At 44.7% G+C, this 16,682-nt stretch overlaps 1 protein-coding gene across 2 annotated transcripts in view; it reads right to left on the bottom strand.

Moving 5' to 3' along the window:
• The window catches only part of LOC143930466 (glutathione S-transferase P 1-like), a 185,582-nt gene that overhangs the window by 75,980 nt on the left and 92,920 nt on the right, over nt 1–16,682 (bottom strand). For both annotated transcript variants that reach the window (XM_077454799.1, XM_077454798.1), the window contains exons 4-5: nt 16,276–16,363; nt 14,558–14,661 (exon numbers count right to left, since the gene is read on the bottom strand). In XM_077454799.1, coding sequence (XP_077310925.1) covers nt 14,558–14,661; nt 16,276–16,363 — 192 coding nt within the window. The remainder of the gene's footprint in view (nt 1–14,557; nt 14,662–16,275; nt 16,364–16,682) is intronic.

Here is a 16,682-nt window from a genome sequence, read left to right as displayed (position 1 = left end):
GGGGGGGGTTTGTGCCATCTTGGCATTTTATGGCCTTCAAAACTGTAACGCCCTTAGAAAGCCTGAAGGCGGTGCTTGGTTTTCGGGGCCCCGTACGCGGCTAGGCTCCCAAAAAGTCCCACATATGTGGTATCCCCGTACTCAGGAGAAGCAGCAGAATTTATTTTGGGGTGTCATTTCACATATGCCCATGGCATGCGTGAGCAATATATCATTTAGTGACAACTTTGTGAAAAAAATAAATAAAATAAAAAAGTTTGTAATTTTCCCGCAACTTGTGGCAAAATATAAAATATTCCATGGACTCAACATGCCTCTCAGCAAATAGCTTGGGGTGTCTACTTTCTAAAATGGGGTCATTTGTGGGGGTTTTGTGCCATCTTGGCATTTTATGGCCTTCAAAACTGTAATAGGTAGTGAGGAGTGAAGTCAAATATTTACGCCCTTAGAAAACCTGAAGGCGGTTCTTGGCTTTCGGGGCCCCGTACGCGGCTAGGCTCCCAAAAAATCCCACACATGTGGTATCCCCGTACTCAGGAGAAGCAGCAGAATTTATTTTGGGGTGTCATTTCACATATGCCCATAGCATGTGTGAGCAATATATCATTTAGTGACAACTTTGTGTAAAAAAAAATTTTTTTTTTGTCATTATTCAATCGCTTGAGGCAAAAAAATAAAATATTCAATGGGCTCAACATGCCACTTATCAATTTCCTTAGGGGGTCTACTTTCCAAAATGGGGTCATTTGGGGGGGGTTTGTACTGCCCTGCCATTTTAGCACCTCAAGAAATGAGATAGGCAGTCGTAAACTAAAAGCTGCGTAAATTCCAGAAAACGTACCTTAGTTTGTAGATGTGACAACTTTTGCGCAAACCAATAAATATACAGTTATTGACTTTTTTTTTACCAAAGACATGTGGCTGAATACATTTTGGCCTAAATGTATGACTAAAATTGAGTTTATTGGATTTTTCTAATAACAAAAAGTAGAAAATATCATTTTTTTTCAAAATTTGCGGTCTTTTTACGTTTATATCGCAAAAAATAAAAATCGCAGAGGCAATCAAATACCATCAAAAGAAAGCTCTATTTGTGGGAAGAAAAGGACTCAAATTTTGTTTGGGTACAACATTGCATGACCGCGCAATTACCAGTTAAAGCAGCGCAGTGCCAAATTGTAAAAAGACCTCTGGTCATTGACCAGCAAAATGGTCCGGTCTGAAAGTGGTTAATGAGTAGACAATACCTGCAACCAATTTGAGTGGGGTGGGGGGACTAATTAATGAGTAGACAATACCTGCAACCAATTTGAGTGGGGTGAGGGGACTAATTAATGAGTAGACAATACCTGCAACCAATTTGAGTGGGGTGACTAATTAATGAGTTGACAATCCATATATATATATATATATATATATATATATATATATATATATATATATATATACACACACACACACACAAAGGGTGTATACAAAGAGTATACAAAGGGTGGGGGGCCAGTAAAATAGTACAATGGAGCTGACAATATGAATTATAGAGAAAAACAGTCTCGGCTGTGGGTGTATAGGGGCCCAGGATTGAATGCTGAGGACGTTAGTGAAAGCAAATATGCACGTGGGACACAAAAAGGTAAAAAGCTCAAAAAAAATGACACAAAAAAACAAACAAAAAAAAATGCATGCATTCATATAAAGGGAACATTCACATCCTATTCCTGTCATGGATATTAAAAGTCATGATGAAATGAATACAAACATACAATGCATATAATGCATATAATGCAATATTAAAAGAACAAACTTACCTTCATATATTCCTTCTGCAGGACCCGAATAATGGCAGAACAGGTCTCTGGATTAATGATCCCCAGAGCCTGGGGGGAGATGCCTGTCGAGAACTTGAGGTCCTGAAGGCTTCTCCCTGTCGCCAAGTAGCGCAACGTGGCGACGAGCCTCTGCTCCGGAGTGATGGCTTGCCGCATGCAGGTATCCTGCCTGCTGATATAAGGGGTCAGCAAAGCCAGCAGAGGGTGAAAAACGGGGTCCGTCATCCTGAGATAATTCCTGAAATCATCAGGATTATTCTAACGGATCTCACGGAGTAAAGGCATATGCGAGAATTGGTCACGCTGGCGCAACCAATTCTTTGTCCATGAACTCCTCCTCACCCTGTTCACAGACTGGGCTTGGGTCAAAGTATTAACCCCAACACCAAGCCCCAATATAGCACGAACTCGTTCCCGAGTACGTCCACTCTCCATGGCTTTGAAACGGTCGGCTCGACAAACAAGCTCAACTGAACGCACTGAAGAACAGCCAGACCTATGAAGAACGACCTGAAACCCAGAAACGAGCGGACCAGAAGTGCCTAACAACAGGTTCGACTGATCCACGCGTACCGAAAGACAGATACAAACCTCACAGGCAGACTGCGCCGCAGTAAACGGACAAATTAAGCTGAAGTCTGAAAAGCGCGAATCGTCTCTAACCAAACTTCTACTAACGCAAAGTCAGCAGAAGGAGCCCAAAGGGTGCTTTGCTGTGTCTTGGACTTCCTATTTCTAGTCCCGTCGTACGTGCCGTACGTCATCGCGCAAGCTTTCAGCGGACTGTCTGTTCATCGTGTGTGGTCAAGTCCGTTCATTCAAAAGTTGGACGGACTGTCTGTCGGATTGTCTGACGAACTTAGTTGGGCAGACAATCCGCCCGTGTGTACGCGGCCTAAGGGTGCAAATTTTTGATTTCACTCCTCACTACCTATCACAGTTCCGAAGGCCATAAAATGCCAAAATAGCACAAAACCCCCCAAAATGACCCCATTTTGGAAAGTAGACACCCCAAGCTATTTACTGAGAGGCATGTTGAGTCCATGGAATATTTTATATTTTGCCACAAGTTGCGGGAATATTACAAACTTTTTTTTTTTTGCACAAAGTTGTCACTAAATGATATATTGCTCACACATGCTATGGTCATAAGTCAAATTACACCCCAAAATAAATTCTGCTGCTTCTCCCGAGTATGGGGATACCACATGTGGGGGACTTTTTGGGAGCCTAGCCACGTACGGGACCCCGAAATCCAAGCACTGCCTTCCGGATTTAAATATAAAATGCTACCAAAAAAACTGTTAGCGATCGCAGGGATCAGGCCTGACTCTGCGATCGCTGCAGTTATGTGTTTAGAGTTTTGTAAGTGACAGTGATCGATCGATACTGCACTTGGGTGGGCTGGGCAGAGGGGCAAAACGCAGGTGCTAGCAGGTATCTGGGCTGATCCCGCTAACAATGCGTTTTTTTGGAACCCTGAACTGCTGGGGACGCTAGTATAGATCTGATCAGATCAGATATTGATCTGTTCAGATTCTATACCACTACGGGAGGTTTATGCTTTGCGTGTTGGCTGTTAGCGGTACTATCACTAACCTAGCACTGCCTGGGGCGACGCAGACCCTGACCCTAAAACCTAATTGATATCACCCGCCGGGTGATCAGGGGGTTAAACATTTATTGGGTAATAAATGGTTGGTGCCCTGATGCTATAAAAAGCAAACTAACCAGAGTCACCCGTAACACTTATACGGTGATCAGTGGTGGAAGGGTTAAATAGGGGCAATCAGGGGGTTCAAATTTTTATTAGGTAGTATATGGGGGTCCCTGGCGCTATATAAAAACCTGACGGGGAACCTAAATAACTAACTGGCTAACCAGCGTTACCAGTGACACTTATACTGTGATCGCTGGTGAAAGGGTTAACTAGGGGCAATCAGGGGGTTAAAACCCTTATTGGGGGGCGTGGCCTAACCTCGGGACGGAATGGACGCTTGAGAGCTGAGCTCCTGCCGCGATCCGGTCCTACAGCCGTTAAGGAAGCTTCTTAACACCCTACAATACCTCGAAGATTATGGGAACCGCCTCAAGAACATCATCTGCCTCCCGTTCGCGATCCCCTAGGCGACAGCGTGGCGGCATTAGTCAAACTCTCCCGGAGCTGTTCCGTTCACAGAGAGACAACATGGCGTCTTCCCGCCACACTTCATCGCAGGCCCCAGCCTCCACACAATCTCCCGCGCTTCACAGCGAAGCTGTTCAGGGTCAGGAGGTTTCACTACACGCTCTCCAACAACAACCGAGTCTCATGGATTTAAGATCGGTAGCAACGGACATCAAAGAGACTCTCACGGCAGCCATAGCGGATCTCCGACTGGATTTGCGCGCCATTGCTGACAGAGTAGTGGAAGTGGAGCACCGCACGACACACCATGAAACGGTCCTTCGTAAAGTTACCCACAAATTGGATGCTCACACGCTGCAATTGAGAGACCTCCAACGTCACCAGGAAGATCTGGACAATAGGGGGAGAAGGCATAATATTCGGGTGAGAGGCCTCCCTGAATCGGTAGACGCGGATCAACTGGAGACGACAGTTATGGATCTATTCAACGATCTTTTAGACCGACCGGCGAGTACCCCGGTGGCCTTCGAGAGAATTCACAGAGCTCTACGACCCAGAGGCCGGGATACAGATCCCCCACGTGATGTGGTCTGCTGCCTGGTGGATTATAGGCTGAAGGAAGACATTTTACGAAAGGCCAGAAATAGGATCCAAATATCTCTAGGGAGTGCTACGATCCACATCTATCAGGACTTATCGGGCATTACCCTACAAAATCGCAGGGACCTGCGACCACTTCTTGATGTACTGCGGGCGAAAGGCATTTCATACAAATGGAAGTTCCCGTTCGGCCTAGCAGCCACCTATCGGGGCCGAACGGCCCTGCTACGAGTCCCGGAGGAACTTCCTTCTTTTTGCGACGCCTTGGAGATTCCCTTGGTTGAAGTTCCCAATTGGTACGCAGCTTTTCGCACTTACAGCCAACCCAGCAGGGAACGAGACCACGCCGAACCGATGGATACTCAGCGCAGCAGGCACCGACGGCGTAGATCGGAATCTAGAAGTCGATCCTATCGTTCTAGAAGAGACTCCCGCCCTGACCGTAGTCCGACGGATTCCCCGCGATCTGGCCGAGCCAGGCGAGACGCTGCTCAGCATCGGGATCGTTCCCCAGGAGTGAGACTCTTCAGCTAAGTTCGTTCATTTCTTTCTTTTGGGTGAAATACCCCTTCTTCGGAGAACTATACCTTCGGGTTTATACCTATACGGGACGCTTAGTTAGCCTGTTCCAGTCCGGAGCTGGCCTGTTTCTTTCCTAAGTTAGCCTATCGGTTTGAAGTTTAATATAGGCAAGTTTTTTCGTTAGCCACGTATTCACGGTAAAGTAATTTTAGGTAGTATATTTTTACCGATAGGTAGATACGTGCTGTAGCTAGACATATTACCTCCTTCCTGGAGAAATACCTTCGGATGCACTGAACTGCTGAACACTACCTTAGATTCACGAAATGTTGTATTTTTGTTGTTTGCAAGGTCCCTATTGCCTGTTATACGGTGGGAGGGTTATAGCTCACATTGCCACGTTCCTTTTAGTTATCTTATTACTGAATAGACGCCCGTACGTTTAGCTGATATTGACATCACTTTTAGGGGTCATTGAGGGCTATGGTTAGCAGACGTGGATGGCCTAATTCTGCTCGTCCCCCCATGCAAATCAACCCCATCGAGTGGCTCGTTCGGAGAGAAGAGACAGGCCTACGTAGCAATGTACCCGTTCCTATAGTACATCCTGAGGAACTCTTTCCTCCACTCCTTGCACAGTCCCAACTCTCCTTTACTAAGATCCGTAGCAGCGATCTTTGTATTAGGGATTTATTAGTTAATTACTGTTAACGGGGCGCTTCTACGAAGGATGTATATGAATATAGAAGGCTCCTCCTGGTCACCTTCTGTCCACCTCTATGCCTGTACATACTCTTTATGTAGTGAAAATGGCCCATGTATACTTGATCTGTTTTACTTGCACTGTTCGTAAGTGATACATCCTCTCAGCTAGGTGGGCGACTTGGTTTATATAACATTACAAGCCTTAGATTGAACGCAGAAGAGGTTGCGCCAGTCCGCTTCCTTTGATAGAATCTATGTATGTTTTCTTATTATTGGACCGGATCGCGGTCGCATCTGGAATCTAGAGTATCCACCCTTACCGAGTGATTTGGTTCAACCCCACTGCGGTTGATCGTACGGTGGTGTCCTGTATTATTCCGGACGCTGTCCGCGCGCTCACCGCACACTTCCCGGACGTCTTCGCTTTGAGGGTGAGGCTGGTCCTATATCCTCACAGTGAACGCCTAAGGGTTTATCCCTGTTTCCCGTTCTCCTTATTCACGTTCCCCGCTCTTCCCCTCCCCTCTCCCTCCCCTAGCCCTCACATCTTCTAGGACACTTTCAATTTGAACGACCTGTTACACGATCACTTGCACTAAGTAAAGAGGGTGTTTTTACATCATGCACAAACGACAATCTCTTATCCCTGACTCTCAGGTTAAATTGTATTCCCTTAACGTGAAAGGCCTTAACAAGCCGGAAAAAAGATCGCAATTATTTCGACTTTTACGAAAAACTAAGGCGGATATAGTGTTTCTCCAGGAAACTCATTTTAGATCTGACAAAATTCCTAACTTACGGTCTTCACTTTATCCAACAGTATTTCATGCTACTAACCCATCAGCAAAATCAAAGGGAGTGTCAATTCTTATATCTAAGAATTGCCCCTTCCAGGTGAAAGACTCGTTGTTGGATACGGATGCACGCTTTGTTTTTCTGAAAGGCGAACTATATTGCAAAACTTTCACATTAGCCACCATTTACGCCCCCAACCAGCAACATGTCCAGTTCTTCAACTCCACGTTGTTGAAACTCACCGCCTTCTATCAGGGCACTCTGGTGGTCGGTGGTGATTTCAATGCAGCCTTAACTCCCGCATTAGATTCTTCAAACGGTACCTCCTCTTTGAAATACAGCGCGCTGAGGGCTATAAAATCCCAACTGACAGTACTGACATTACATGACACATGGCGAACGTTATATCCGACCGCCAGAGACTTCACCTACTATTCACCCCCTCATAACAAATACTCGAGGATCGACTACTTCTTTCTCTCTCAGGCGGACTTGGACTGTTTACTTGTAGCCTCCATCGAACCTATGGTGATCTCTGACCATAATCCAGTCTCGATCACCCTGTCCTTCCCGATCGGAACAGTTAAACCCTATATTTGGCGGTTGGACGGTTCTTTACTCAGCGATTCGGAAGTAGTGCGTTCTATCTCTAATAGTCTAACGAACTACTTTATGGATAATGCTTCCACAGAAATCCATCCCATAACAAGATGGGCAGCTCATAAATGCGTGATTCGGGGGGAGCTGATCTCCCTTGCAGCTAAGAGACGGAAGGATAGGGAGGCCAGACTTGATAAACTGTCAAAGACCATCCACTCGTTAGAATTGACGCACAAAAGAACGCTAGCAGAAAACACACTTCAAGCCTTACAACAGGCCAGACTAGATCTCCTGGAGGAACTTAACATTCCAATTAGGAAGAAGTATACCCTTATGCACCGCAATTTTTACGAATTTGGCAACAAATCAGGGAAGTTTCTAGCAAGGGCAATCCAAATGCGAAAAGCAATGTCCACGATTCATCATATACTAGACCCGCAAGGTCTAAAGATCTCCTCACCATCTGGCATAGTGGAACAATTTAAAAAATTTTACTCGAATCTTTACAATCTCCCTAGACATTCTTCGACTACCACACAACACGACAGAACGCAACAGATAACAGACTTTCTGGCCGAGAACTGCCCCGGGACTATATCCGACGATCTTGCCACAGACTTGGAGAAACCAATTTCGACCGAAGAAATACTGACAGCCCTTAAACAGCTTAAACCGGGTAAATGCCCCGGTCCCGACGGCTTCCCCACTGTATATTATAAAACCTTTTCTGACTTGCTTATACCGCACGTTACTGAACTATTTAATAATCTTCCTGACGCACCAGCACTTCACGCAGATCTCCATGAGGCACACATTACTATGATCCCGAAACCAGGGAAAGACAAAGCCTTGGTCCCTAATTATAGGCCGATTTCGTTGATAAATGTAGACATGAAGCTGTACGCGAAAGTCATTGCGAATCGTATTCTCCCCTTTCTGCCTTCCCTAATCTCCCTGGATCAAGTAGGCTTCGTTCCGGGTCGTGAAGCGCGCGATAACACGCTGAAAGCAATCAATGTCCACAAATGGCTTTCGGCCTCCCACAGTCCGGGCTTCTTTTTGTCGTTGGACGCGGAGAAGGCGTTCGACCGCGTGGCTTGGGATTACATGCTGGCTACCCTGAAGAAAATGGGTTTTAAAGAACGTACCTTACAATATATCACGGCACTGTATTCTTCACCCACAGCCAGAATTAAAGTTAATGGACATTTGTCGGACGCCTTCTCCCTGTCCAACGGTACGAGACAGGGTTGCCCACTATCCCCGATTTTGTTCATTTTAACAATTGAACCCTTCCTCCACAAACTCCGAACGAACATCAATGTCAAGGGAATACGAATACGGGGCGAGACTTTTAAAATAGCTGCATACGCGGACGATATCCTTTTATTTCTTACTGACCCACTTGTTACTTTACCCAATTTACTCAAGGACTTTGCTCAATTTAAGACAATAGCAAACCTGCAAATTAACTTCCACAAATCGAAGGCCCTTAACATCACCTTACCCGACGACGTTTTGACACACTGCCAGACGAACTTCCCCTTTGGTTGGGAAAAGCACGCTATCACTTATTTGGGGATTCAACTACCGACTAAACTAAAAGACCTATATCCTCGCAACTATTTACCACTACTTAATTCTGTCCGTTCTGATTTGTTGAAATGGAAAATACCCAATATTTCGTGGTTTGGGAGAGCAGCGATTCTTAAAATGAACGTCCTCCCACGGTTCTTATATCTTTTACAAACGATCCCAATCACACTTCCCCCCACCTTTTTTGCAACGTTTCAAACTCTATGCTCCCAATTCGTATGGGCGAACAAAAAAGCTCGCATCAAATGGGAGACCCTGACTCTCCCCAAATTGCGGGGGGGTCTGGGTATCCCGGACTTACGCAAATATCAATGGGCTTGTCACTTGACCAGAATAGTGGACTGGCACCTACATAGACAACACAAAGCTTGGGTGGCGATCGAAGAGGCGTTCGTACAAACACCGATACATTTGCTTCCTTGGATAGGCACAGCCCCAATTCTTCCGAATATCTCAGATCACCCTCTGATTAACACCACGCTTACTATATGGAAAACAGTCTGCCGGAATACTAACATATCCTCCACGCATGGCCCGCTCACCTCCTTAGAACACAATCCGGACTTCGCCCCTGGTTTTCAAGCTCCACTCCCCACTGTTGATATACACAAAGACTACGTTCGTGCAAGATCCTTCTTTGACAAAGGTAGAATGATTACATTTCAAACTCTACTGGCTAGATTCCCGGACAGAAAGATACCTTTCTTTAATTTCTTACAAATCCGACACTTTTTACTACAGGAATCTCCAGCCACTACGTGGTGCAGAGATCTGACCCCGTTTGAACAACTTTGCACTAAAACGACTCCACAAAGACATCTGGTTTCAGAACTCTACTCTGCTCTCTTTCCTACTACGAACGATTCAGTGACATCATTGCGCTCTAAATGGATGAGAGACACGGGTATAGACCTGACACCAGACGATTGGGAACGGATACTAATAAATGTTCACAAAGGTTCTAGGAATGTATCAGTGCAGGAAAATGGTTTTAAGCTCTACTCCCGATGGTATAGAACCCCCGATATTCTGCATTCCTTCTACCCTTCGGTTTCTCCAGCTTGCTGGAGATGTGGCGAGACTCCGGGAACCCTCCTACATATCTGGTGGGAATGCCCAGCACTTCGTTTGTATTGGCAGACGATTCACCAAGCTACTTCTGATATAACGACTTTCACACTAGATTTTACACCGTCCCAATACTTACTTCATCATACGTCCTTATCTCAGCGCCATTACAGGAAGTCAGTTGTAATACACTTAGTTAATGCAGCCAGGATGTGCATCCCAGTTCATTGGAAGTCAACTACGACCCCTTGTGTCAAGGATTGGTTACGCAGAGTAAACAGAATAATGGACATGGAAGAACTCACGCATCGAATCCTTGACACATCTCCTAAGTTCACTAACACCTGGGCATGTTGGAAACACTTCCAAACAACCGATGATTACAAACGGTATATGGTAGATTAACGAATTACTCAGCAAGTCGTTGTTACTTGATGCCTCTATGGTCTTTATAGGATGTGATCGGATTAGGCAATATTCCTTACACACTAAAGTACACATGTCCTCCCCTTTCCTTTTCGACCCCCCCCCCCCCTCCTTCCCCTTATGTTATGATGCTGGTCATCATATATTAGATGTAACATTTCAGACATTTACGATAGAGCAATTCAGAGGTACGGCAACCAATTATTAAACAGTTCGGTTATTCTTCCAATGTTTTCATTTAACTTTATCTGACACATTCCGGTTATCACCTTTCCAGACCTGGTTATGGATCACACGGATCGTGATGTGGAAGCCTTTGTATCCCCAATGAGAAGAACTATGTTAGATTTTCTTAACAATTATTACTGATGGTTTATTAGATATTGTACTGCACTTATAATGGCTTGTTTGTAACATGTTATATGTACCCGCTGTTTCTGATGTATGTCATGACTTCTTCAATAAAAAGATTTATAAAAAAAAAAAAAAAGATTGGCAACAAAACCCTTATTGGGTAGTATATGGGGGTACCTAACGCTATAAAAACCTGGCGGTGAACCTAAAAAAATAACTAGCTACCTTACGACACTAGTGACACTAATGCAGCGATCAGAAAAACGATCGCTTAGTGACACTGGCAAAAGGGGGTGAAAGGGTTAACTAGGGGCAATCAGGGGGTTAAAACCATTATTGGGTAGTATATCGGGGTACCTAGCGCTATAAAAACCTGGCGGTGAACCTAAAAAAATAACTAGCTACCTAGCGGCACTAGTGACACTAATGCAGCGATCAGAAAAACGATCGCTTAGTGACACTGGCAAAAGGGGGTGAAAGGATTAACTAGGGGCAATCAGGGGGTTAAAATCATTATTGGGTAGTATATCGGGGTACCTAGCGCTATAAAAACCTGGCGGTGAACCTAAAAAAAAAACTAGCTACCTAGCGACACTGGCGACACTAATGCAGCGATCAGAAAAATGATCGCTTAGTGACACTGGCAAAAGGGGGTGAAAGGGTTAACTAGGGGCAATCAGGAGGTTAAAACCATTATTGGGTAGTATATCGGGGTACCTAGCGCTATAAAAACCTGGCGGTCAACCTAAAAAAATAACTAGCTACCTAGCGACACTAATGCAGCGATCAGAAAAATTATCGCTTAGTGACAGTGGCAAAAGGGGGTGAAAGGGTTAACTAGGGTCAATCAGGGGGTTAAAACCATTATTGGGTAGTATATCGGGGTACCTAGCGCTATAAAAACCTGGCGGTGAACCTAAAAAAATAACTAGCTACCTAGCGACAGTAGCGACACTAATCCAGCGATCAGAAAAATGATCGCTTAGTGACACTGGCAAAAGGGGGTGAAAGGGTTAACTAGGGGCAATCAGGGGGTTAAAACCATTATTGGGTAGTATATCGGGGTACCTAGCGCTATAAAAACCAGGCGGTGAACCTAAAAAAATAACTAGCTACCTAGCGACACTAGCGACACTAATTCAGCGATCAGAAAAATGATCGCTTAGTGACACTGGCAAAAGGGGGTGAAAGGGTTAACTAGGGGCAATCAGGGGGTTAAAACCATTATTGGGTAGTATATCGGGGTACCTAGCGCTATAAAAACCTGGCGGTGAACCTAAAAAAATAACTAGCTACCTAGTGACAGTAGCAAAACTGATGCAGCGATCAGAAAAATTATCGCTTAGTGACACTGGCAAAAGGGGTGAAAGGGTTAACTAGGGGCAATCAGGGGGTTAAAACCATTATTGGGTAGTATATCGGGGTACCTAGCGCTATAAAAACCTGGCGGTGAACCTAAAAAAATAACTAGCTACCTAGCGACAGTAGCGACACTAATGCAGCGATCAGAAAAATGATCGCTTAGTGACACTGGCAAAAGGGGGTGAAAGGGTTAACTAGGGGCAATCAGGGGGTTAAAACCATTATTGGGTAGTATATCGGGGTATCTAGCGCTATAAAAACCAGGCAGTGAACCTAAAAAAATAACTAGCTACCTAGCGACACTAGCGACACTAATCCAGCGATCAGAAAAATGATCGCTTAGTGACACTGGCAAAAGGGGGTGAAAGGGTTAACTAGGGGCAATCAGGGGGTTAAAACCATTATTGGGTAGTATATCGGGGTACCTAGCGATATAAAAACCTGGTGGTGAACCTAAAAAAATAACTAGCTACATAGCGACAGTAGCGACACTAATCCAGCGATCAGAAAAATGATCGCTTAGTGACACTGGCAAAAGGGGGTGAAAGGGTTAACTCTAGGGGCAATCAGGGGGTTAAATATTTATTGGGGGGTGATAGGGGGCTACCCTGGACCTAACACTAACTGCCCTGACAGTTTTAACTGTTGAAACTGACACTGAATGCAGTGATCAGTAAATAAATGATCAATGCAATCAGTGACACTGTGACTGGGGGGGGGGGTGGGGGGGAGGGGGGGCGGGTTCTGGATCGGGGGGCGATCGGGGGGGGGTTTGTGTACCTATGTGTACCTATGTGTCAGTGTAGTGTTTTGGTGCACTTACTGTTAGTCTTCTCCTCGTAGTCCGGTCAAAAAGACCGCCCCGAGGAGAATGACATCACTTCCTCCTTCCTGTGTAAACAATACACAGTGGGAGGAAGCTTGTCATTGGCCAGGAGCGATCCAGAGGGGGTGGCCAGAAACCAACCGCCATCCCCTCATCACGGATCGCTCCTGGAGCGAACCGGACCGCCGTATCCAGCGGGAGGGGGTCCGATAGGAAGGCAGGCACGTACAGCTTGTGCCTGCCTGTGCCATTGTGATGACGTACAATGGCAATACTGCGGTCCTTAAGTGGTTAAAGAGGAGGGCCAGTTTTAAAAAAAAAAAATGTAAAAGTCAGCAGCTGCAAACACTGTAGCTGCTGACTTTTAATAAGCACACTTACCTGTCCAGGGTGCCTGCGATGTCGGCCGCCCGAGACTGACCCATCCCTCGGCTCTCGGGTCCCGGCACCGCCATTTTGGCTAAGGGAAACAGGCAGTGGAGCCTTGTGGCTTCACTGCACGTTTCCTACTGCGCATGCGCGAGTCGCGCAGCGCTTTGTGAATGGGGCGCATTGTGTTCTGGGACACACAGTTCCCAGAACACAGCGCGACCCATTACCCAGAAGACGCCGTACGGAGGAGAGAAGACAGAAGATCTCCGCTGAGGAGGAAGAGGCAGATTAGGACGATGTGCCTAGCAACAGGCATTTCTGGTAAGTTAAAAAAAAAAAAAAAAAATTTTTAATTTTTTCTGATTTTTCTCTTCTCTTCTTTTTTAATGTATTTTTTTTTTCAGGGTGGTCCTCCACTTTAATACTTAAGCTAAAACGTAATATAGTGTATCTAATGGCAAAACTTGATAAGATGCAATAAAAAAATGACAGGAGATTTAACTCTTATGCCACGAACACATGACCAGACTTTTCGATAGACTAGGTCTGACGGTCTTCCCGACAGACTTTCAGCGGAGTTCTGGCAGACTTTCCGAATGAACAGACTTGGAAACACATAATCACACCAAAGTCAGGCGGATTTGAGCGTGATAACGTACGACTGGACTAGAATAAGGAAGTTCATAGCCAGTAGCCAATAGCTGCCCTAGCGTCGTTTTTTATCCGTTGGACTAACATACATACGAACGGATTTCTCGAAAGGAACTGGGTCTGGCGGAGTTCCGGTAGGAAAATTTAGAACATGTTCTATTTCTAAAGTCCGCCGGATTTTTGGCAAGCAAAGGTCTGATGGAGCCCACACACGATTGAATTGTCGGACGGACTCGTTCCGTCGGACTTTTGCTGTCAAAAAGTCCAGTTGTGTTTACGCGGCATTACTCAAACAATAAAAATGTTTTGGCTTTGGATTGTAGAGAGCATGGCTTTCAGCATTATCACTGCTGATTGACAAGCCTGTTTTGGATTGACAGCACTGTCTCTGTTTGCCTTGTCTGTTTTGCATTGTGAGCTGCAGTGAATGGGAGGGAGGTCATGTGAGACACAAATAAAGAAAAATTTGGTTCAGTAAGGGAAGGTAAAGGGAGTTTTTGTTTAATGAGGCTTGTATTTGCTTGCCTACATTGTTTGCAATACTTATTTTTCATATAGTGAAATGCAGAAAAAACTTGCTTGCAAATTATGAATTGTTCACACTTTATGGGGAAAGTCAATTGATTTAAATTAATTTATATGGGAAGGAGAAGACGAGTGGCGAGCAATAAAACAAATTTTTCAAATTAGACCATCTAATTAATCTGTAGTAATAATAAGTACATATTCAATAAAAATCAAGCGGCTGTATTTCTGCCTTAGATCCTCCACGCCATCGTTCACCATGTCGATAAATGCATTTTCTTGGTTGTTACTACCAGCAATTCCTGCAGAGTTAATAAAATTTGTGTTAGACCCAAGTATGTTCGTGAACTTAAAGGAAATATTTTGTATGTTTTTTTAAGTATGCTTTTACGTTTTGCTATAATGTTTATGTAAAAGTCATATTTATATGACTTTTGCATTTTCATTGACACTGAAGCTATCCAAAAGAAGCTTCCTAAAATAAAGAATTCTATTACTCTTCAGGGGAGACCAGCCATTGGCAGTGGGTTATAACAGGTCAGTACGAACCTTTATATTTTGAAAGCAATTTTGTTTTACTTTTTTTGAATATCACAGTTAAAAGTCACAGTTAACGGTATTTGTATAAGGAATTACTAGAAAGAAAATAAGCAATTTGCAGAAAATAATCACATTTTAGAGACTTTCCACTCCAGTCCTATAGACCTACTGGTGTAGCTACCAGGAGCTGTCATCAGTTGTTTCAGCATCACAACAACTTGTCAGGAGCAGCTATTTTCTATGTATCTATAGCTTACGCAGGGCTGTGTGTGTGTGTTTTTTTTTTTTATTTGTTTGTGGTTTTAACTTTTATAGGAAGTGAAATAACTTTTCTGAAACAATATCACCAAAAGGAAGCCTTGCTTGTGTTCAATTTATTATCATATAGTAAAGGTATTGCCAAATTAACATGCCCATTGCTGAAGCTAACAGCCCTGACCAGGGCTCGAGTCCTGCGGGAACGCGTGGGAATGGCATCCCTGCACTTTTTTCACAGCAGGAACACCATTCCCTTTGCAGGACTAGAGCCGCCTGAGCCGATCCTTCACTAAGCGGCGATGCCCAGCATCACTGCATAGTGAAGGACGGCGTCCTTCCCTCACTCGGTCCTTCTCCTCCAGCAGCCGTGGCTATACTATACAGGATCCCACCTGCCAATCTGCACCTGCGCTAGATCCCCGCTGCAATACTGTCATTGGCTGCTAGAACCGCCATTGTCCTAACAACCAATGACATCATCTGTGCTCCCCGCCCTCATCAGCAAGTTCCTCCGCCCAACTTTTGCCCCCCTGCAGTATGCTCTTTCATCAAGGACTTATCCAGGTACACGTTTTTCTACTTTGTGATGGCTCAGTTACAACTCTGATCGGGAACTCTGGGGACACTCTGATGGGGGGGGGCTCTCTGATGGGGATACCTGCTCTCTGATGGGGGGCACACTCTGATGGGAACACCTGCTCTCTGGTGGAAGGAATAGTCCCCTATCATTGGTGTCAGTGGGAGGAATCAAACGAGGGAAAGGTCATCACCCATTGTGGTGATTCTTCTGTTAGTTTGACAAGTTAACTTATTTTGTTTTTGTAAACTGGCACTTTACAATAAATTTTGCACTGTATTTTCTGTGAAATATATATGCATATGAGTGTATCATTTTTATTTTTTTTGGGTGGGGGAGTGGATCTTGGGTGGGAGTTCCCACACTTTTTTCCCCAGGACTTGACCCCTGGCCCTGACGCTTAGCTTGTGAAAGAGAGCTTCTGTGATAACATATTTTTTTCCCATAAAACCATCCCATGTATACATATGTGGTGTTAGAAAGCTTTTGCTAGTCAAGAGTTTTTTATGCAATTAAATCGAAAAAAGATCATAACTCTCACCAAATTTGCTTCCAAGGTACCTCAGGATGGTATTGCTCTGATACAGAACAAAGTCTCCATCTTGAAATTGAGGCAGTTGTCCAAAGACCTGCAAGAGACATTAATTGTCAGTATACAGATAGAATAGGTAGGTGTGTGATGGGGATAAAATTATAGAGAGGGCTGAAAGACAATCTTAAAGCCCAGCTCTGGGCTCACTTTTCCACAACTATGTGTTAGCTTTTTTTAATACTTACCTTTTTCCAAAGTCTTCATGTCTGTCACTTGATGCTACAGGATCCTCTTCCTCTTTGATCTTCATCCTGTGATTCGTGGACCTCAGTTATGCAAATAGCAGTGCTAACAAGATTATGCCAGCGTCGGACTCTGTATGGTGCCATTGAAGTACCTCTTCAAGGGGCCGACCC

This window comes from Lithobates pipiens, unplaced genomic scaffold, assembly GCF_037356315.1.
Source record: "Lithobates pipiens isolate NorthernLeopardFrog02 unplaced genomic scaffold, aLitPip1_a1.2 Scaffold_25, whole genome shotgun sequence".
Lineage (NCBI taxonomy): Eukaryota > Metazoa > Chordata > Amphibia > Anura > Ranidae > Lithobates > Lithobates pipiens.
Note: the sequence above shows the minus strand (reverse complement) of the source record. Positions and strands in the feature narration are given on the sequence as shown.